Genomic DNA, 23,529 nt, shown 5'->3' on the forward strand with positions numbered 1-23,529 from the left:
TTATTTCAGTCTGAAACGCCAAGGGCCCCATTTATGAGAAATGACGAATCGCTGTGTGAAAGCAGCAATGCGTCACTTTTCGGTATGCACTCCTAGCTACATACCTGATGCGTCATATTTACTGTATGACGCATCATGTCGCAAGGAGTTACAGATACGTCAGTATTTGACGTATCAATTCAGCTCAAAAGTGACGCATTGCTGGAGTGTGTCACAAAAGTGGAGCAACTCCAGGAATGCGTCCTTTCACATGAGGCAAGTCCCATGTGAAAGGGCCTGCGTCAGTCTTACGCCTGCTGTGAGGCAGGCGTAAGATTTTGACGCAACGGCGTCCTATAAGTGACGCAGTGAAATCTCATAGATTTCACTGCGTCACTTCTACGAGGCATTTTGCGGGGGAACGCCCCCCTGCATACATTATACCTGACGCAGGTATAATGTAGCGCAGGGGTTTAAAAAGTGACGCATCTGCTTAGATGCGTCCCTTTGTAAATAGTGTGCAACAGGAGGCCTGTTTTACGCTGCTGATGCGTCACAAAACTTGACGCATCGGAAGCGCAAAACTGACGCTAGGCATCATAAATGAGGCCTCAAATGTTTTGTACCGATATTACCGATATTTTTTTACACTCTTTGTTACTGATATTTTAAACTGCATTTTCGTGCAAGGATCATGACCAATGATTCCTCTCGTCATGTGACTAAAATACACTCAGTTGAAGGATAATACATAAGCAAAAGAATCATGACCCGGAAAATAAATGAAAACCTCAGCGATTTGAACTCTACCATTCAGCCTTTAGTTCTGAAAAAGCCTATCTACATGGAGAAAGAATGGCTTACCAGATTTAGGGTATGAAGCGATGACAAGGTCATCTGGGTAGACTTGGAACTGATCGACCCTCTCCCAGTTGTCTGCAAACGCACTGATCACGGGTAAACCACGAACTACCCTCAAATCTTTACGGCAGTAGTCTCCACGAATATCCATTCTAAGGGAAAAGAAATTGATCTTTCAATGAAAGTTAAACAGCGATGACATTCAATGCGTCATTGACATGAAAACAACAATTAAGTACAGAATCAAGGGAAGAAAAGAACAGCCAAAGGTCACACAACTGTTGGAAAGTTCCCAAAATAACTAGTGTGAATACATCTTAAACTAACTCAGCACCATTTACACATATCCACCCATCAGCAGTCTTGTGTTAAAGGTACGTGTGCAAGATTTGACCTCTATGTAGTGCAATGGGCTCATTCATCCAATTCATACTCTCGACAGAGTCATCTCAGACAACTATGGCCTCACCTACTCATAGTCAAGATGAAAGAGAGCATTCCAACCCTACTTTCAAGCCATGTACATGCAATAACAGAAATACACTCTTGAAAACTTTGCATATTGGGAAAATAGCTAGTAAAATGATGTGGCAGTGAATCTGTTTCATATAGCTCGTCCTTTCCTAATTTATGTTTATTTCCTTTTGTCAGCAACATTTTATGACCACATTTTATAATGCAAGCCAGTGGATGCTGGTGGGATTTGAAAGTGGTGGGGCATAAGACCAATTAAAAGGTCTGGGAATTTGAAAATGGTAGGGCGTAAGACCAATTAACAAATACTAGCTTGGAAAATGTTTACCAACCCAATGCTGTAATACTCTGCCTGGAGTGGTAAAAGGATTGTGTCTTTTACAGCTCAGCATGGATGGCACTAGCTAATCCAGTGCTTAAAGATTTTGCTGTAGAAATGGCGAAAGACTTAGGTCATTACTACGAGGTTTGCGGTCTGTGGAACAACATAACCCACGGTCAGACCATATTGACTTCGGCGGTTTGACTGCCATATTGTTAAATGGGTGGATTGGGTTGGCAAAGACCGTTGCCGAACCACCGACACTGCCAGCCAACCTCCACCACTAAGGTCATGGTAAAGGAGTTGCCATAGAGCTGTACTGAATAGTTCCACCATCATCCATATTATGAGTTGTCTTTTCAAGACACTGACCACAGCGTTGGGACCGCTAGCTTCATGTCGGCAGAAAGAAAGGAATTGGGGTTCATATTCATTGCTTTCCTGTTCCACCCATATGCATTTGACATGGATTCCTTTCTTCAGGTCACCCCTTCACAGGAGCATTTGCACTTCTAGGAAACCAACACCATTTGCAGCAAAATACAGGTGATTTATTTTTAAACTATATATCCATTGCAAGGACTGGCCACATATGTGTCAGACTGCGGCAATAGGTGTGTGGTATTTTTCTAAGTGTATCATGCATCAGTGTGCATGCGACACATATGTAGTCACAATGCTCACTCAGCCATCTATACACATTGAAAAGTACTCACCAGCTCCTCAAGAGTCTAGCAGCCACATCTCCAGCCAGATGGTAAACTCGTAATACAGCGCACTGAAGACCATCAAGAGCTGTTGTCTCCTAGCAGTCGTGGATGCGGTGTTTGAATGGTCATACCGGAAAACATGTAATCAGGCCTTTTTTTGGCCTTTCTAGCTCAGCATCGATGGCACTGTGCTAATCCTAATAATAAAAACTTGGATAGAAAAACATACATTTGAGGTGAATAGATTCAGAATGTCACTGGTGATGTAGGTTACTCGATATATGAACTGCTCTCTACCTAAATTTCAGAACTATCCAGTGTTATCGTCTTCCATTTTTGCATAATGTTTGTGCCACATTAAGCCTGAAAGGATATATATGTGATCAAGCGCTCTGGGTAGCGCGAAACGCGTCATGACGATTGACTGCACTAAATAAAAAATCATACTTGCACAAATCTTGGGCCCTTATCCGCTTCTTTGCCTGGATTGCTTCGAGTGTTCTGGAGATCGGAGTTTTGGAATATATATATATATATATATATATATATATATATATATATATATATATATATATATATATATATATATGTGTGTATACATATATATACATATACATATACACACCCTTTTTTCCTCGACCCTCGCTTGACAAATCACACTTAAACTTTCAGCACAGCAGCTGAAGTGAGCGGGTCATTCGTTTTGAATATTCCGCGAAGATTCCTCAAATGGTGCCAAAGAAATTGGCAAATCAAAAAAAGCTTTTCCTATGGAAACTACGTCTTAACTATGAAATTCTGTGGTCCCGGGGCCAAAATGGGCGTATGGAACAGGGTTTTTTTTTTTTCTCCTGTGATAAGAGTCGCAACCCTATCACAGGGATTGGCGTGGCCCCATGTGTGATGTTGCGGTGGATTCACGGATCCATATTGATTAAATAATTAAATACCTAACTAATTCAGAAGGTAGTGTTACAGTTGTGTACTTTTTTATTCATGTTCTCAGACTGAACTTCATAATCACATTAACATTGTATTGTATTGTATTGTATTTAAATGTATAATGCACGCTGCTACCCGCAAGGGGTCTCCCAGCGCCAGCTAAAGGCAGTGGTAGTGGGGTCAGGTGGTCATCACTGAGGGAAAAGCAAGGTTTTAAGCTTTTTACGAAATTTCGCCAGGGAAGGCTCAAGTTTCAGTGGAGCTGGAAGAGAATTCCACAGTTTGGGGGCAAGGCAGGAGAAGGAGCGTCCGCCCATTCTTGCCAGTTTGAAACGTGGAATCAGGAAATTCCCTGGAGACGAGGATCTGAGAAGGCGGGAAGGAGCGTAAGATTGGACGAGAGACTGGAGGTAGGCAGGGGCTAGCCCCTGCTTGTTCTTATGCATAAAGCAAAGGGTCTTAAATTTGATTCTACCTTTAATGCGGAGCCAATGTAGATCATTAAGAAAAGGGGAGATGGGGGATCTCCAAGGAACTTTACAGAGTAGACGAGCGGCCGAGTTCTGAACAAGCTGGAGTTTCCTCTGAGTCTCCGCAGTGACTCCAAGGTAGAGTACATTAAGGTAGTCCAGGCGCGAGATGACTAAAGCCTGGACTACCGTACGCCTTGTCGAGTCCGGGAGCATCCAGAGGATTTTGCGAAGCCACCCAAGGATGGAAAAACAGGTGGCTGCCACTCTGACTACTTGGTGCCGCATGGATAGTGAATCATCCAGAACAAAGCCAAGGTTCCGTACCTTTGTGACAGGCAGGGGTAGTGGACCCATTTCTGGTGGCCAATGTTGAGGGCCCCAGAGGTGTTTATGTTTGCCTAGGATGACTACCTCCGTCTTATCTCCGTTCAATTTCAGGAGATTGGTCTGCATCCATTCCGCCACTCGGCTGAGCCCCAGTTTAAGAGCAGACGGAGCACAAGCCTTGGCCGGGGAAAGGGAAAAGATGATTTGAGTGTCGTCTGCATATGAGTAAAGGGAAAGACCAGAGTCTTCCACAATGCTTGCCAAGGGCCTCACGTAGATGTTAAATAGCATAGGGCTAAGTGAGGACCCCTGTGGCACCCCATGCGCAGAAGAACGAACAGAGGAAGCTGAGTTGGAAGAGAAGACCTGGAATGAGCGATCGCTCAAAAAAGAAGAAAGCCAAGCCAATGCAGGGCCGGTCACCCCGGCCACCTTCAATGCTTTCAAAAGGACAGGGTGTGAAACTGTATCAAATGCGGCGCTTAAGTCTAAAAGAATAAGCGCCGAGGTTACGCCCAGGTCGAGGCGGGAATGTAAGTACTCAGTAACCCCTAAAAGAGTAGTTTCTGTTGAAAAATGGGTGCGAAACCCAGATTGAGACGGATGTAGAAAGCCTGTGGCCTCGATGTGGGAGGTAAGGTGAGTATTAATATGCCTTTCCAGAATTTTTGAAAACATTGGCAGCAAGGAGATAGGGGGTAATTGGAAAAAGTCTTGGGGTCTGCACCAGGTTTTTTTAAGAGTGGTATCACCATGGCTCTTTTCCATTCCTCTGGGACAATAGCTTCTCGTAGTGAGGAGTTCAAGAGATCTTGAATGACCAGGAGTAGATCTGGAGAAAGCTGACGGAGAATATGAATGGGAATTGGGTCAAGGGGAGAGCCTGAATTTACCTTGGCAATGCAGTCGCAAAGCGAACTCTGATGGAACTGGGGCCATTCTAAGAACTGTGCCGCCAAGGAAGAGGGGCCAGATGTGCCCGGGATGGAAGGATCGTGCAGTGTTTTATAGGGAGCCGAAGAAAGCGATTTATAGATCGTGTCAACTTTAGAGATGAAGAAGTCTGCAATTTCGTTACATTGGGTTTCCCTCAGAGGCGGTGGGGTAGGGGAGGTATTTGAACCTGCTAGCTTTTTCATCATTGAGAATAAAGCTTTCGGCCGGTTAGTGGCGCTGTTTATGGACTCCAAGACATAAGAGGCTTTCGCCTTTCTGCAGGCTAGGTGGTACTGCCTAAGTGCCGAACTATAAGTTGATTTATCATTTAGGGTGTATGTCTTTCTCCAGGATCTTTCTAGCTGTTTACATTTGGACTTCAACATTTTTAGATCGTCCGTGAACCAATGTGCTGGAGGGAGATGGGTGATGGGGCGTCTGGAGCTTAACGGCAGATGACGGTTAATGTTGGAGGACAGCCAGTGGGAGACTTCCTGGTTCAGTGAGGTACACGTTAGCTTGGAAGTAGGGCGGCTAGCAAGTAGCGCAACGTTGGACCAGGCTCTATAACTGCCCATAGTGACCGGGAGGGACACTTTACTAATGCGCTCTACGGAGAGGCTAAAGAAAATGGCAAAGTGGTCTGACCAATCAAGGAGAAGAGCAGGGGTGCGGCAATCGAGCGGGATGTTTGATATAACTGGGTCAAGTAAGTGGCCAGCCTGATGAGTTGGGCCCTGATTGCGGAGTATTATATTAATAGCCTCACAATCAGATAAGAACATACTACTTGAGCTATTTTGGGTGTCTTCTAGGTGGAGGTTTAAGTCCCCCAAGATCGTAAAATTGGGTGACTTCAATGCCAGCGGGGCTACTCGTTCAGCAAACGTTGATAGCCATCGGGTGGATTTGTCGGGGGGGGGGCGGTAGATGAGTATTCCCGAAAGTGTCAGTTGGGAGGAGACTGAGAGTTTAAATAAAGAAGCTTCACAGTCGGGGAATGGAAGAGCTTCCAATTGGCAAGAGTGAGTATCCGTAAAAATAATTGCTATCCCGCCACCTTTCCCAATATGCCTGTCTTGTCTGACAATAACATAGCCGGATGGTAAAGCACTGGCCACATCTGGGCCAGAGCTGGCATGAAGCCAGGTCTCAGTCAGGAACAGCGCATCTGGCTGGGCAGAGGTAAGGAGGTCAAAAATGTGGTCTTTGTTTCTTGGTAAGGATCGACAATTAATATTCCAAAACTTGTAAGGTAAGGTCGAAAGCATTGTGGACATAATCTCCTGACTGAAGGAGAAATTACACTTAGGGCATTTAGCCAGGTCGCTAACTAATGGGTCGAGGAGCGAGCAGGTGAGAGAGTGACCTCTGAGCCGATGTAACTCCTCGAAAGAGTAGGCAACTGGTTTGCAATGATCTGGTGCAATTTGGGCAGGGTTTGTGGCCGCTGGGCGCTCCGGGGCGTGGACGGGCGCATACGGGCTTGCCTTTGGCGAGCCTTCGGCACGCTGCCGGCACGCCTGCTGCGCTCGTCCGCTGCACCTCCGGGAGGGGGGTACCATTTTATACTGTGCAGGGTGGGAGGGACGAGCAAGTAATCTGCTCGCCCTCTGACTCACCCAAGATGGCGCCGGCAAGGAGTGACTCGGGCCGATGCAGCGCCTAATCGGCTGCTGTTGGCTCCGGGTTGCCGTGTAGGCGTCCGCGGGGGTCAGGAGATGAATGGGTGAGTGTCCAGAATATACAGTTTAAAAACAGACTCCGAAATTTTTAAATTACAAAGTGCAGAAAATCAGTTCTTTAAAACGTAAATTGCACACACCGTTCCCGGCTTCCGCATCAGGAACCTGAAAACACACTCTCCCTTAAGCTGCTGCGCCTAAGAATGAAGGAACTTTTATACTGTGCAGGGTGGGAGGGACGAGCAAGTAATCTGCTCGTCCTCTGACTCATCCAAGATGGCGCCGGCAAGGAGTGACTCGGACCGATGCAGCGCCTAATCGGCTGCTGTTGGCTCCAGGTTGCCGTGTAGGCGTGCACGGGGGTCAGGAGATGAATGGGTGAGTGCCCAGGATATACAGTTAAAAAACAGAGTCCGAAATTTTAAAATTACAAAGTGCAGAAAATCAGTTCTTTAAAACGTAAATTGCACACACCGTTCCCGGCTTCCGCCTCAGGAACCTGAAAACACACTCTCCCTTAAGCTTAACATTGTAAAAGTATTTAAAATTTAAATTAAAAGATAAAGTTGAAAGGTTATATGTGTTGTAGTCATTGAATTTGTGCTTTTATTTTGTGAATTCGCGAAGGGTTTGCGAATCAAAAAAAAATAAAAGTATATATGTTAAAACATATATAACTTTCAGTGTTGGGTTATAGGGTGGCTCTAAGAAACGCTGTTGCATTTCTTATGACTGTGCATGTCAAAGTGTATATTGTTGTTATAGATGGAGCCCATCACAAGGTGTCTGAGGAAAGCAGAAACAGTTTTATTGACATTCTTCCTAGCCTGTTCACTCTGTAGACAAAATTGATTTGACCCCTTCCATTTCTGTCTTTGGAAATCATTAGAGTATACAAAAATATCATTAGGATTTCTAGCCCTACCCCATTCAATGTGCCTAGGTCATTGCCACCATGGTGCACAATCAAGAGGTCATGGGGTTGGAGATACAAAAAGGTTTTAACCAAAGACGTCAATCGGTGCAATTTTGATCTTCTCTGGGCAAACCATTTAATATTTACATTTTTCAAACCTAGGTCTGTCTCAATATTTCTATGTTCAGCATACGTTTTGCCCCGGAAAATAATGATGTGTCCTACAATCCATACTGTTAGCTTTTTGGAAGGATGAGAGCAAGGAATCAAAAGAAGTCTGTTGCTGAGTAAGTCAGTTGGTGGAATGAGAGGTATCTTAAATTGTAGAGAAGGTGCTGTTTTAGAAAAAGCAGATGACTGATTGGCTGTTCATAAAGATTGAGTACTGAAAAATAGGATACATGTTACTTTGTAGAAAAAGCATCTTTGTGATTGGTTAGACAACATTTTTTGAATGTTACAGTCCACAGGATAAGGTAATATTTGCACGACTCAACCACACTTGCTGTTTACATTTGTAAGCTTGTGTGCTGAACATGAGAATATGGTGAACTTGTAACCTGGCAGTACAGTTGAATGTTGCAGAACCCGGGCACCCAGCTTCAAAGTCAGCAGTTGTGACTGCAAGACCATACCATTATTGGTACGGCGATACAAATTCTCACATTCAATCGTTACCACACATGCTTTTTATTAAGACCATGTAATTCATTTGAGCCTGAAGCGGCAATGTTGAGAGGGGATCTCAGACACCATGCCTCAATTGGAAGTCCCACATTGAATGCTCTGCAGCATCCTAAACGCCTACAAATAATGGGATCCAACATAGCTGCCAAAGTTTTGGATTGGTTATGTGTGACGTTTTCAGAATTTCAGTGCAATTATGAGTGACATTTCAATGACTATGTGTGACACTTTCTCGCGAGCAAAATCAAGCAATAAAGATGAGGGAAACATAGAAATTCCTGAAATTACAGCCATTTAAGCAACGAGAAACTCTAAGATCATCTTAAAACTGCTGTAAAGCACCGGGAATGGAAGAGCTTGACATCAGGGATTTAAGTGGGATGAAAAACAAGCATTTGCAATGCAATAGGTCTCGCTTTTGCCAGAGTTTTGACGTAAATAATTAATTTACTCTCTTAATTTCTATGCAGGTAAGTACTTAATCAATGATAGCTCAATAAAAAGAAAGGAAACAGAGTCCGTGGTGTTAGAGTTTCTAAGGGTTTTATTCCTCATAAAGGAATCAGGATATCATGTTCTGACCACCACAGGGGTGTCAGAAGGGATAGATGAGCGCGCTCTCGTTTATTGACATTACATAGCTTATATACTTGATTTACATCATAAGTTTCAATGTGAGAGGCGTAACAGCTGAGAGAAGACAAGATAACAGTATACACGTGGTACCAATACATCATCAAGAGGCGTAAACTAGGCGTGAACTAGAGGTGTGTGCTAGAAACGTCACTGATAGGTGACGCAAGTGGGTGGCACCAAGGGGTGGTGCTAACAGAATGTTGCAATGTCAGCAGAAATCGGAAGCTTGGATGCGCGCGCAGCTGCATGACGTGTGACTGACGGGGTGCAGGGGTCTTGACATTTACACTGACGGAAAGAGACAGAAGTCTGGCATGTCAGATCAACTTGTACTTCTATCATATCTGATATCTGATGTTTAGGAACTATACTATCTGGGCGGAAAGGTCTCTAGGGTAGAAGCTATTCTATGCTAACTGTGGATGCGTGTATAAGCGCCTGAGTGTCTACATGTGAAGCGTGGGGGCACGGGGCCTTCCATGGAAGCATGGCAACGGAGGCTATGAATTACTTGCATTAAGACAGGTCGGCCTTTTGGCTCTGCAGCTGGAGAGGATGTTTACAGAATCTAGTAGGCAGGAATGTATTCTCGGGGAACGGAACAGATAACTCGAAGGTTATAGTCAGTCTTGGCAGAAAGCAGGCTTGAGCTGAGCACGAGGGGCCGCGCTGAATATAGGGCATAGTTCATGAGTACAGAGGTAGCCTGGGCAGAGCCAGGAGCCACAAAAGAGGTTCAGATGGCAGGAATTCAGGGCCTACTCTGGCTAGAGCAGGAAAAAGCGAAAAGTGTACTACAAAAAGACGTTGGCATAGCATACTTAGGAACGGACTATATAATTCATTCATGGTGCATCTGAAAGAGGACAAGTTGACGGTGGACGCAAATGTATTTGCGTCTTCATAACTGGTACAGGAGGGAAGTTACATGCACTTTAAGCTGGTACATGGAGTCGGTGGGGTACGCGCTAGGGAACACAACATGGCCAAAATTTAATTTTCCTCATTCCCTCCTTGTTCCCTACGGACCCTTCATGAAATATCGATCCTCATGAATCGATCAGTCTGTTCTTGTAACATCATTTGTTCTTCTTTCTTTCTGTTACGTTTTGAGTGAAAACTGGAATGTTCAATACAAGAAGTGGCACACAGTCCACAAATCGCTGGCCCACACTGTAGGCACAGGCAGCAACTGAATACTAGGACTAGGCCAATGCCTAGGAAGGATAGGATCTTCCATCCCCAAGCTGTTAACGTTGTCCAGAACCAACCGGACCAAGTCCAGGTGCCTGGATTCTGATGTATCTGATTTGCAATTTTATGAAGACGGGTGATGGCTTGATATACGGATGGTGCATTCTGTGGAATGAAAACACAGCAGCTTGACCCGATGACCTTACAAGCTCCACCTCTATCTGCCAAGATGACGTCAATTACAAGACGATTCTGAAGGACAACAACCCGCATAGCGGACTGCTCCTCTGTTAAGTTTCCTAAGGCGGAGGTAGTTTCATTTACTACAGCTTCAAGTGTTCTAGTTAATCTGCGTATTAATTTACTATTCTGGACAGGGCCTAAGAAGAAAAAGAATCCTTTATTAAAATCAGTGTACTGTTCCCATGCCGTTTCTGTGTAGTCGACTAGGGGGGCATCTCTTCTGGATCTATTCTTTACTAGATTGCTATTTCTATGGTAATCAGAAGGAGCTAGAAAAACGGGTGGCAGAAGGAATGCAATGTAACAGGTACCATCCCAATCTGGAGGTAGACGAATGTATGCGGTATGACCACACACAAAGTAAGAATGACTGATAGCTTTGAAGGATGACTTTCCATCATCACTGAATTCGACCACAGTAGTGCATTTGCTATGACCTAAGTGTACGGAACCTTTCTTCTTGATACACAATTCACCAGTGACTGGCAGTACTGACATAATAGGTAGAACTGGTGCAGCTTCGGATTCGACGGTAAGAATCATAAGGCTAATTGTGTAATTACCTAATCCATATACTTCATTTTCTAGATCAGTTCCTATTCTAATGGGGAGTCCCTCCTTATCCGGGTGACAGACGTTTAGTAGGACCAAGTTCAAGTTTCCCCAAACCCAACCCCCATCGAAAACAGCAGTGTCGGGATCTAGAGAATTAATTATCTTAAACCATGCTCCGCAGGAGCCATTATGAGTGAACGGGTACGGAAAGAGAGGCAAGGCTCCCTTGTAGTTCTGGTAGGGAGGGAGTCGACCACATATCCAGCAATTTGTAGCATTGTTAGTTTGATGAGAATGATGTAACATACTAATGAATGTATTGTTGCGCAGCGCAAGTCTGTAGGAAAGCTCATGAGGAGGTAATTCACTAAAAGTGTGTTCAGCAGAGACATTGTAAGCAGATTGTTCACGCTTGAAGATAGGATAGTATATCGATAACAAGATACTGGCAATAATTATTAATATACTTAGAATAAACATAATTATTAGTGTCACTATGCAGTGACTACGAAGTGATTTGCAATATGTTCTTTTCTTTTCCTCTCTCTCTCTAACTCGATCTAGGGGATACATGTCAGAAACTATTTAACCGATTCACCTAGGGGAGGACTTAAACAATTAAACTGTCTGACTTGCTAGATCGTAACTTCATACGATATTGTTCTTGAGGAGTTTTTTCTCGTTTGCTTTCGGAAAAGTTTTTCGTATCAGAGTCTTTGGTGGGGGTGGGTGTGTCTTGGTCCGGTTTCAGTCCTGGGAATGTTTTGATATGGCTTAGGTGAACCCACCCCTTTCTTCCTTCCAATTTGACTGCAGTCTTTGTTGTTAATAGAACGGTCTTCGGAGATTTCCAGCGGGGCTCCAACGGACTTTTCCTGTCGAAGTTGCGGACTAAAACAACGTCACCGGGGCGGACATCATGCTCCTTTACATCGGTGTTGTCAGGGAAGGCTGCGGCAACCTGTGAACGACATGATTGGAGTGCAGACATCAAGGAGGCAAGGTAATCTGTCAACATATTAGAATCAACATCGGTTATCTTTTTCGGAATGGGCGTCCCCCACATATTCGGTGGTCTTCCAAAGACCACTTCGTACGGAGATAGCCCTGATCTCGAATGGGCGACCATTCTCATATAGAATAGTGCCACCGGCAGGGCGACTATCCAGTCGACCCCTTTGTCCTGGCATATTTTGGCAAGGCGAATCTTTAATGTCTGATTATGCCTTTCTACAAGGCCTGCTGCTTCTGGATGTCGGACACAATGGAACTTCCACTGGTATCCCAATAACAAGGAAACTTCTTTCATTAGGGCAGACGAGAATGGCTGACCGTTATCTGAGTACACAACACGAGGCAAGCCGTACCGTGGGAAAAATTCACGAACCAACTGTTTGGCAGTGGTCGGAGCAGTGTAATCTGGGACTGGGTAAGCTTCGGTCCAGCGGGACAGAGCACAGACAACTACGAGAACATATTTGAATCCTCGACAACGGTCCATCTGGATATAATCCATCTGGAGGACTTCAAAAGGGTGATCAGGAGGATGAAATCCACCTTGCTCTACAGGGACGCTTTTACCTGGATTGAACTGACAACAGATCATGCAAGTACGCACTTTCTGTTTTGCGGCTGCTCGTAAGTGTTTATTGTTCCAGAGATTTTGCAAACTGTCTAACATGGCTTTCTCTCCCAGGTGGGCAGGACTATGTGCTGTATTTATCATGACTTGAACCATAGAGTCAGGGAGAAACCATGTAGATTTTCCCTTCGTCATCCAACCCTGATCTGTCTGGATCCCTCCTAGTTCGATCCATTTCTTTATTTCGTCTGCAGTAGCATGTGTCTGAATGTCAATAACATCTAGTGTGGGATCTCTGACTGTCATGCAGTTTGTCGGATCTGTTGTCTTGATCGTGTCAGCTGTCTGAGTGTGAGTCAGTGCTGTATGTTTTGCTGTCTGATCTGCCAGGTCGTTACCCTGGGAAACAGAATCTGTGGCTTTAGTATGTGCTTTACACTTCATGACTGATATGGCTGAAGGCAGATGTATTGCTTCTAACAGTGCTTGAATGAGAGGACCGTGCTGAATCTTGGTACCATGAGAGGTCAGGAAACCTCGTTCCTGCCAGAGCATGCCGAAGTCGTGTACGACTCCGAACGCATAACGGGAATCTGTGTATATGTTAACATTTCTGTTCTTTGCTAGAATACAGGCTTGGGTCAGAGCGATGAGCTCTGCCGCTTGAGCAGACAGTGTATCAATACGATGTGTTTCTTTAACTTCAGTTTCAGTGGTCACGGCATATGCGGCCACTAACTCTCCTGTACTTGTTCTCATGCATGAACCATCCACATAAAGTGTCAGGTCTGGATTTGTCAACGGAACATCTGTTAAATCTCGTCTGGGCTTTGTTACTGCATTAATAATCTCTATACAATCATGTGGGGCTGGATCTGTCATAACTGTAGGTAACAATGTTGCTGGGTTCAAGATACTGCAGCGTCTGATTTCTATGTGTGGCTGGAATAATGTCAATTCATAACCTGTCAATCGTGCTATAGTTAAGTGTTGAGTCTGGGTTCTGTTTAATAGAACCTCTACAGAATGTGGAACTTGTACTGTTAACTGATGACCTAAAACAATTGAATCGCTTTGTCTGATTGCTAACGCTGTTGCGGCTACTGACTTTAAGCATGCAGGGAGTGCCTGAGCTACTGAATCCAATGTACTTGAAAAATAAGCACAAGGCTTATGTGAACCTGCTTGATCTTGAGTGAGGACAGACAATGCTGTACCATCACGTTCTGTAACAAAAAGTGTAAACGGTTTGCTGTAACATGGTGTCGCTAAAACTGGTGCTTGGCATAAAGCTTTCTTTAATTCCTCAAAGGCTTGTGTGTGTTCCTGAGTCCAAGGAAGGACAGTCGAAGTCGCTGCCTCCTGTGTCGTTAACTGGATGAGTGGTTTAGCTAGAAATGCATATTGAGGAATCCATTGTCTGCAGTACGAGGTGAGGCCTATGAAGGCCCGCACTTCTTTTTGTGACTGGGGTCGGGACATGTTTACTATTAACTGAATGCGATCAGGAGTGAGCTGTCTCCCCACTTTGGACAGCAAGTGACCCAAGTACACAACTTGCTGAACACAGAATTGTAGCTTCGAAGGAGACACCTTGTGTCCCTTGTCGGCCAGAAAATGCAAAACTATCAGAGATGCTTGTTCACATTCGGGCTCACTTCGTGCGGTGATCAGCAGATCATCGACGTACTGTAGTAAAGCTGTATTAACTGGCATTTGGATACAATCTAGTTGTCTTTTCAGTGCTTGACTATAGATGCTGGGGCTTTCTGTAAATCCTTGAGGTGCGCGGGAAAATTTGAAACTTCGTCCATTTAAACTGAATCCGAAGAGATATTGGCTCTCCGGGTCAATGGGTACACTGAAGAAGGCGTTCTTGAGATCGATTACAGTAAAGAACGTTGCTTCTGAATCAATAGCAGTTAACAGGGTGGAGATATCGGGGACCACAGGATACTGTGGTACAATGCATTTGTTCAGTTCTCGAAGATCAATCACCAGCCGATATACTGGCGGTGCATTGGGGTCTGTACGTTTAAGAATTGGAATGATAGGCGAATTACAGATATTGGAGTCGGTCTCTACGACCACTCCTTGGGCGATAAGCTCTTCAATGATTTTCAGTAAGGCCACTACAGCATCGGGTGGTAACTTGTATTGTCTGATTCTGGGTAGAACAACACCTGTCTTGAGTGTAACACGATATGGTGTGATATGCATACAACCTACATCAGCTGGGCCTTTTGCCCATAAGTGATCTGGTACATTTTTCAATCTGACATCAAAGTCACGTAGGACATAATGTCCCTTGAAATCCCGTAGAAAGAGTCTGACTCCCTCCGGGGAACAGCAAATTATTGCTCCTAGAGCCTTTAGTGTTTTAATTCCTAACAGATTTTCGGGACATGATTTCGTAAGTAACAAGTCTGTAACTCGGGATAATGGACCCACAGCTAGTGGTACTGGTTCTGATACTTCATTTACAATAGGCTGTCCTGAAAAACCAAGGGAAACATTCTGTGAGCCTGAGAGGGGTGCCCCTGGGACTTCATTGTGACTGATAGTAGTGCGACTTGCCCCTGTGTCAATTAAAAACTTTCTGTCTTTTCCTAATACGTGACTATGTACATAAGGACCTTCTTGATCTACAGGAATTTCAATAAGAGGCAAATCACTTTCCCTCCCTAGGCTGTTTCATGTGTAACGCTGATAGTCCGGATATGCCGACTGGGCATACTGGTACATCTGTTGTGAGACTTCTCTAGTTGCGGCAGTAGGCTGTGTCTGAGCATGCTGTGGCTGCGGTACTGCTACTGTCTGTACTGTATGGGACTGATCATGCATAGGCTGTGTATTCTGCATTGGCTGTTCGTTCTGCGAGGTCTGTTGATGACCCTGTTCATGTCTAGGCGGACGCGGTCTTTCTTTAGTTTTACCTGTCTCGATGTTATGTTTCAGGACTGGACATTCATGTACGTAGTGACCTGGCTGCTTGCAATAATTACATGTCCCTTTAACGGGAGCAGCAGAATGATTTGTCTGAGCCCCACCTTTTCTATGACCCTCGGCTGGAATTGTCTGAGCTACTAACATTTTCATTTTCGTGTCTTTCATACGTTTCTGTTCCTGGTCCTGTTCTTCCCTAATTCTATTCTGGTGATATTGTAACATTTGTAACATCTGGGATGGCGTATTTGCCTGCCAAGTACTTTCAACCTTGTACACTCTATTTTTAACCAGTGGTAGGGCGTTCTCTACTAATTTCGTTACAAAAAGGTGTGGATATGACTCGCTACTTGTTTTTAGGCCGCTATTGATAATGAAACATTTCTCGAATCTCGAATAAAAGTCACTAGTATCTTCATCTTGTTTCTGTTTGCAGGACGAGATTGCGTCCCAATCTTCCTTTCTAGTTGTCAATAATCTTGGCAGAACCTGTACTATTAAACCTGGTAATGCTTTAGTCTTGTCCCCAAGGCCTACCCCTGGGACTCGTTTCTTTTCTTCGTCTTCTATCTCCGCCCATGCTATCTTTGACTCTCCCACCTCCCAATCCTTCTCCTTTAATTTCTCGTAAATGCCCGTGGGCAACAGTACTTTCAACATTTTCATAATATCATCATACGTGTAATCTCCCATCAATAACATGTCTTTAAGCTCTCTGTGAAAACCTGCAGGGTCTTTATCATGGCACGGAACTAATTTCTTCATTTCTAATAGTTCTAACTTAGTCAGTGGTGTGTGAACATACACACGTTTCAGGCGTTGGTCCGCACCCATAACTGGGTGTACTTCTCGTAAGGGATTCTGGCTTTCAATGCCGCCACCGCATTGCATGTGGTACATTTTTCTTTCTGGAGGCGGGGCGGGGACATATTCAGAGCTCAGGAAGGTGTTATACTTACGTCGTTGTTCTAGAATTATTTGTATTAACTTGGTACTAAAACCTCTCCATCCATCCATGATTAGTGCTTCTAATGTTTCGTGTAAGGGACCTGGATCAGAATGATGGTTTCTGAACTTGATAAGGAGGTGCTGAATCATGTATACACCTGCTATTTTCTGCTCTTCCGGGGAAAGGTTCAAGAATGTCTGCACTAACGTGTCATCATTATATATGTCTGCGTTTTCGGCCCACAACACGGCGGACCGGGCTAGTTCCTGTTCATCCATAGAATTAAGTATATGGTACCCTACTCGATCTCGAAGCCTTTTATCAGTTTCCTGGAACTGATGTTCAGAAGAATTCGGATTTGTTAAAGCGGAGAAAAGAACTCTCTTGCTCTCCGGACAGACACCTTTCCTAAGGTAGTTTCCCCTACCTACATATGCTATAGTGTCTGTAGACTTTTGCGATGTTTCATCTTCATCTTCCTCCCCGGAGGAAGTTTTATCAGTTTCTTCCTGATGTGCAGTTAATACTGCCTTTCTAATTTTCTGGGACATGGTGGCTATGCTAGTCCCCTTGTCATGTTTTGCTTCTGCTATATTTTGGCCCCACTTGTTCAATGCGTCTAATTCACTCTGGTCTGTCCCGGGCCTGTCTCGTTCTCTTATCACACAATTAATGAAGAATCGTAATATCTGTTTTTGGACGTCAACTTTCTGTTTATACATGGCAGCTTGGACACTGTCGGGGTCTTTCCCCGTCTGTATGAATTTGTATAGCCTGTCGAGAACTTCCTGCATTCCTACACAGCATAGCAAGCTATCGGTGGCAGATCTTAAGCGTAGTGATGCTAATACCATCAGATCGTCTGTTCCGGGTACTGGATCATACCTGCAGAATGACATCCTATCTTTGAGTGCGTCAAGCCGGGCTGAATAGGGAGACTGGAAAGGATTCTGTGTATCTTTTAAATGTAATCTGTGTGTCGGTGGAGGGGTCTGTAGACCCGCCGTCGCACCTCCTGAGGCCGATGCTTGGGCATTATCTCTCCGCGGAGTCTGTATCTGAACTTGAATCTGTCTTTTAGTAAGATCAGGTAGTACTGGTTTCGGTAGATCCGTTTTAAGAACGGGGAGTGGCGGAGCTGGGGGAGCGGGAGAGGTCTGTTGCGATACCGGCGGAGCTGGATCTGGGGGCGTAGTGCCACCCCCATCCCTGTCAGTAGGCAGGGCACGAACAGGCAGATTGGTGTAAGCTGGTGCTACATCCTCTAGGTACGAATTCAAGAATATGTCTTTAGTAGTTTTATGCATTACTTTAGTTGGTACTAATGGTGTCTGTAAGTTTTTCGGTATTTCTGCTTCAATTTCGGATGGGCCATCTGCTACGAGGTACATACCGTTTACAAGATTATTTCGGGCACGGTCTATTTGTTCTGTTTTTACTCGGATCCCTTCAGTAACTAATTCGTTTTCCCGCTCTTTATCTGATTCTTTAAGTCTGTCTTCTCTACGGAGTGCTTTGTCCGCACGCTTACGTGATTCCTTACGCCAAAATTCTATGGCGTCCTTCTGAGACTGCCTAGCTTTCTTTTTCCATAATGCTTCTTCTACCCTCATGATGCACTCGGCATCCCACGTTCCGGTAACAGGCCATCTGTGTCTCTCGTCTAGGTGTTTGGTGTAATCGGCCCATAAATCTAGATATAATATGGCATCTATGCCGTGCTTCTGATACATAAAATTGCCTGGAGTGTCCCTAGGGGGGATAGGGATTTCTTCCTCTAGTAACCCTTTCCTAGTTCCTATCTGTTTTAACTTGCTGAGGAACGGCATCTTGTTTACTTATTACTTGAACGCTAGATCTTTATTCCTTGATACGAGTTGCTAGTTGATACAAGAAATACAATAATACACAGTAAAACAGTCACATTCATACCACGACATTAATCACATGAAAACATTAAAGACATCGTTAACCACCCCCTACACTGAATGTACCGCTCAACGGTACGGATACACTGCTGTAACAGTGCAGAAATTCGGAATACTTTATATACTGCTAAACAGTACAGATACACTGCCTAAAAACAGTGCAGACCGGACTTGCGTACCCAAACCCGTCTAGATACGACCCAGCAATGGTACTCACCGGGAAGCACGGAAACAGAAGGCCTCGGAAAACTCGACTGGACTCGACTCGGAACTTCGGAAAACTTCGGAAAACTTCGGAAAACTTCGGAAAACTTCGGAAAACTGGTGGGCCTCTTCACACCTCGGACCTTGCTTCTTTCGGCTGGGCTCTGGTCGGGATCCTCCGCACTCCTCACCGCCTCGTCTGGGCACTGATCGCAGTCTTCGTCACCTCCGTGTGTCAGAGGGGGATGCAGGAAATCCTGCCAGTACACGTGTTGTCCGTCTAACTGATGGCAGGGGACACGGATTGCAACGCACCTTCCGGCGCGTGAGGTGGGGGAGGGGTCCCTGTTCGGGCGCCAAAATGACGTAAATAATTAATTTACTCTCTTAATTTCTATGCAGGTAAGTACTTAATCAATGATAGCTCAATAAAAAGAAAGGAAACAGAGTCCGTGGTGTTAGAGTTTCTAAGGGTTTTATTCCTCATAAAGGAATCAGGATATCATGTTCTGACCACCACAGGGGTGTCAGAAGGGATAGATGAGCGCGCTCTCGTTTATTGACATTACATAGCTTATATACTTGATTTACATCATAAGTTTCAATGTGAGAGGCGTAACAGCTGAGAGAAGACAAGATAACAGTATACACGTGGTACCAATACATCATCAAGAGGCGTAAACTAGGCGTGAACTAGAGGTGTGTGCTAGAAACGTCACTGATAGGTGACGCAAGTGGGTGGCACCAAGGGGTGGTGCTAACAGAATGTTGCAATGTCAGCAGAAATCGGAAGCTTGGATGCGCGCGCAGCTGCATGACGTGTGACTGACGGGGTGCAGGGGTCTTGACATTTACACTGACGGAAAGAGACAGAAGTCTGGCATGTCAGATCAACTTGTACTTCTATCATATCTGATATCTGATGTTTAGGAACTATACTATCTGGGCGGAAAGGTCTCTAGGGTAGAAGCTATTCTATGCTAACTGTGGATGCGTGTATAAGCGCCTGAGTGTCTACATGTGAAGCGTGGGGGCACGGGGCCTTCCATGGAAGCATGGCAACGGAGGCTATGAATTACTTGCATTAAGACAGGTCGGCCTTTTGGCTCTGCAGCTGGAGAGGATGTTTACAGAATCTAGTAGGCAGGAATGTATTCTCGGGGAACGGAACAGATAACTCGAAGGTTATAGTCAGTCTTGGCAGAAAGCAGGCTTGAGCTGAGCACGAGGGGCCGCGCTGAATATAGGGCATAGTTCATGAGTACAGAGGTAGCCTGGGCAGAGCCAGGAGCCACAAAAGAGGTTCAGATGGCAGGAATTCAGGGCCTACTCTGGCTAGAGCAGGAAAAAGCGAAAAGTGTACTACAAAAAGACGTTGGCATAGCATACTTAGGAACGGACTATATAATCCATTCATGGTGCATCTGAAAGAGGACAAGTTGACGGTGGACGCAAATGTATTTGCGTCTTCATAACTGGTACAGGAGGGAAGTTACATGCACTTTAAGCTGGTACATGGAGTCGGTGGGGTACGCGCTAGGGAACACAACATGGCCAAAATTTAATTTTCCTCAGTTTAAATTATTTGCCATTGTAAATGATAATGCCTTTTATTTATCTGTTTTGCTAATTAACACACACAAAAATTTTTACAATGCCAATAGCTCAAACTCTTGGCAATGCGAGACCTTTTCAAAGAAGCAGCCGCAATTGTCCCGGGCTCCTCTGAAAGGGAAAGCATGCATGGCACGCTGAATGTTTCAGGAAAGCATGTTGTGACTGCAGTAGGAGAAACTCATTGAAGAAAATAGTGCTTACATCTCCCACAAATTACTTCACCTTTTCTTTAAACTAAGTATCAGACTGATTTATAGTGTGAGTGGAGGACAGTACGTCAATCACTGGGGAAAATGTTCCAACCAGGTTACAATTATGAAAATTTGGTGGCAGAGTGTTTTGTGCCATTGTTAATGTGTGAATGAACCACTCTGGAGAAGAAGGGGTAGTCCTTTAGTGGAAATTCTGCCAATGTTCATCTCTGATGAGTCTCTGTTATCTGATGTGGGGAACTAAAAAAGCACCCACAGGGTGGGGTACATAGTAGTGATCACATAATTGCCCTCCCTAATATCCTGTCTTGGTTAAAGCATTTAGGAACACTACTGACCCTTCCCTGAAAGTCTGAAAATATTTGCCTAAGTAAGGTTTTCACAGGGTTAACTGGGTTACCATGTTGAAGGAATTAACTCTAAAATGACTAAACTGTTGGGGAAGTTGGAGGATTCTCCTACAGCACTACGTCCACCCCAGGTAAAAAGTAAATAGAACTAGTGCACCACTGGATGTGAGAACTATGCTTGTTTGTGCAGATTCTCCTTGACTGACTACCACTAAATTAGGCCAGATGTCTTTTTCATTCATCTTTAATAGGCATCATTACTTCTAGCAACACACATAAAAACATTTGCAACCACTTTGGGGCACAAGCTTGGAGAGTTTCTTGACTGGTCGCAGTGACGGATAGAGGATTAACTCTTCCACGTAGCTGTGTTCACAACAAGAGTGGTACAAACTACAGAGGCATAGCAATGTTAAACACTTAAAATGTACAGCATTGAAGGCGAGCAGTACTGAAAGAAAAAGACTAGAATCTAGTACTTGGACACGAGTGCAGCATTCGCTGTATGGCACTTGTTGCATATCAGAAGGGTGAAACAGGTGGAAGATTTGACAGAGACAGATGAGAAGAGACAGCTAAGAGACAGAAATGGACGGGGAGACACGGTGTGAGAAATAGGTAATAAGTTTGGAGATGGATCTGGGGAGCAGGTGCAAAAGAGACATCTGACAGCAAGGAGAGCAAGGGACTATTAAGAGGGGGAGAATAGGAGAAAAGAATAAGACAGGCGATAAAAAGAGACTCGTATGAGAGCACTTATGGAATTTCAGAGGGACCATCGACAGGTTAGAACTGGCTGAAAAGTGGGAAGTGGGGACAGGTGAGATGTACTTGATATAGAGACAGCCCGAGGTGAAAAACAGACATTTGCAGGGAAGAGCCAGACACAGAAAACTCATGAGACAGAAGCGAGAGAGAGACAGATGAGATGAGATAGGTACAAGGGAGCTCGATGCATCTGAGAGTTATATTACAGGTAAGAGACAGGCGAAAGAGAGACCATTTGGAGAGTCAGCGATGGTGAGTAGGAGGCAGGTGTAAGAGAGGGGACAAAAAGACAGACATAGGAGGGAGAGATATCAGAGAGAAAAGGAGAGGTGAGAGAGAGGGGTGAGAAATAGACTATCTAGTTAAGAAGAAACTTCTGGGAAAGTAGGGAGGGTGCACGTGTGTGGAGTAGATGATCAAGAGAGAGCTGAGGGTGAGAAGGTAAAAGGGATGTGATAAAGAGATGAAAATAGGTGGAGGACAGCTGAGAGCAAATGAGATGTGAGAGAGTTGATAAAGAGACAGATAAGAAAGAGATAGCTAAGAGAAAAGAGGTGATAAAGAAGCCATAGAGCGAAATGATAAGAATGAAATAGGAAGACAGTTGAGAAGTAGGCAACCTATGGCTGAGGAGGTTATGTAAGAAGTACAGCAAGGTGATAAGGAGACAGACTATGAGAAAGAGACAGTTGTTAAGAGATGTTTGAGAGGGCCCGTGACAAATGTTCAAGTGACAGAAAAAAGAGAGATGAATGTTGATTAGATGGAAGAGATAGGTGGAAGAGATAAAAATGGCAGGAGAGAGCAAGTGAGGGCAGGGCAATAAAGTAAGATGAGAGACAGAGCAAAGAAGGTAAGTAAACCAAGACCTTACATGAGAGACAGGCAAGACAAAATCGACTTTGGAGGAAAAAAGATTTAAGCAGCTAGTAGTGAAGAGAAAGAAAGCCAGAGCAAAGAAACAAGGGGAATGAAAATAGGCACATTCTCGGGCAAATGTCTGTTTATAATATGATACAGTATGGCAACTGCACTTTCTTCTAGTATGAGATGGTGGGCATGCGGTCTGCACTGACCTATGAAACTAGGTGCAGAGTCCTTAGGTATCTCTGATGCAATCTGGGATCACTCACCCAATTACACTCACTATGATCTCTCAAGTACGAGAGTGCAGCAGTGAAAAATAAAGCAGTGCATTCCAACTGCAGCTCCGTCTGTCAATTCGTGTGGACTGGCCTGCCTTTGATGGTACGTATCATCAGCTTCATGGTGCAGGCAAACGGGCAAGGATTTATCCAATTTCGCGGGCGAATTCAGAACACTCATCTTGTAGGACGCCGTCTCCTTGACGAAAGCTTCCTGGTATTTTATACGGCTACCCGGAACCTTAACGAGCTCCGACAACTAAAAGTTGAGTGGTTTACATACTCCACCACTCTGCATCTTAGTGGGATTTTTTGCCAACGCTAATAGTAATCACCTGGATCTTTTGGACGATTAGTGCACAGATATTTATGGTGCATCTATGGACCTAATGTTGTGAAGATTCGTGACCACGCGTATTTAGCTTTTTTTTGCAATAGGACGATTCTTACCTCTCCCTCGTCAGCTTGTCTTCACATCAGATATTACCTATCTTCAGCCTTGAGAAAGTTATGGTACTTATTTAGCACTTACGAAACACGTGTCGGCTGTTTTCATTGTGATGAATTGAAGAATAAAATGAAATGAAGATTCTCAGATTCTGAAGGATATCGACTGATTTTTTCTGTCTTGTATTATTTACTGTTACAAAATATAATGCTTTATGGTGATTATTAGATCCCTAAGTCTGACTATTGTTATTTAGGATGGTGCACGCCTGACCCAGTTCTTTCGTGATATTTACATGCTGAGTTTTTTTCTCAACATTTGGTCACCCCTGGTAGTGAGTTGCACTCCGCTAGTATCATTATACTAGTTTAATATTTATTTTCCTTTAATTGTCTTGAGAGAGCGCAAACTGACCTAAATGTATAAGTACATCACACTTA

At 44.4% G+C, this 23,529-nt stretch overlaps 1 protein-coding gene across 1 annotated transcript in view; it reads right to left on the reverse strand.

The window, feature by feature from the left end:
• LOC147728931 (sulfotransferase 1 family member D1-like) overlaps positions 1-23,529 on the reverse strand; it is a 308,979-nt gene that overhangs the window by 238,864 nt on the left and 46,586 nt on the right. Inside the window, exon 2 of the mRNA XM_086959171.1 lies at positions 844-992. Within this exon, the coding sequence (XP_086815297.1) occupies positions 844-991 (148 nt within the window). The 5' untranslated portion in view covers position 992. The remainder of the gene's footprint in view (positions 1-843; positions 993-23,529) is intronic.

The sequence above is a fragment of the Lissotriton vulgaris genome, chromosome 2_2, assembly GCF_964263255.1.
Source record: "Lissotriton vulgaris chromosome 2_2, aLisVul1.2, whole genome shotgun sequence".
NCBI lineage: Eukaryota > Metazoa > Chordata > Amphibia > Caudata > Salamandridae > Lissotriton > Lissotriton vulgaris.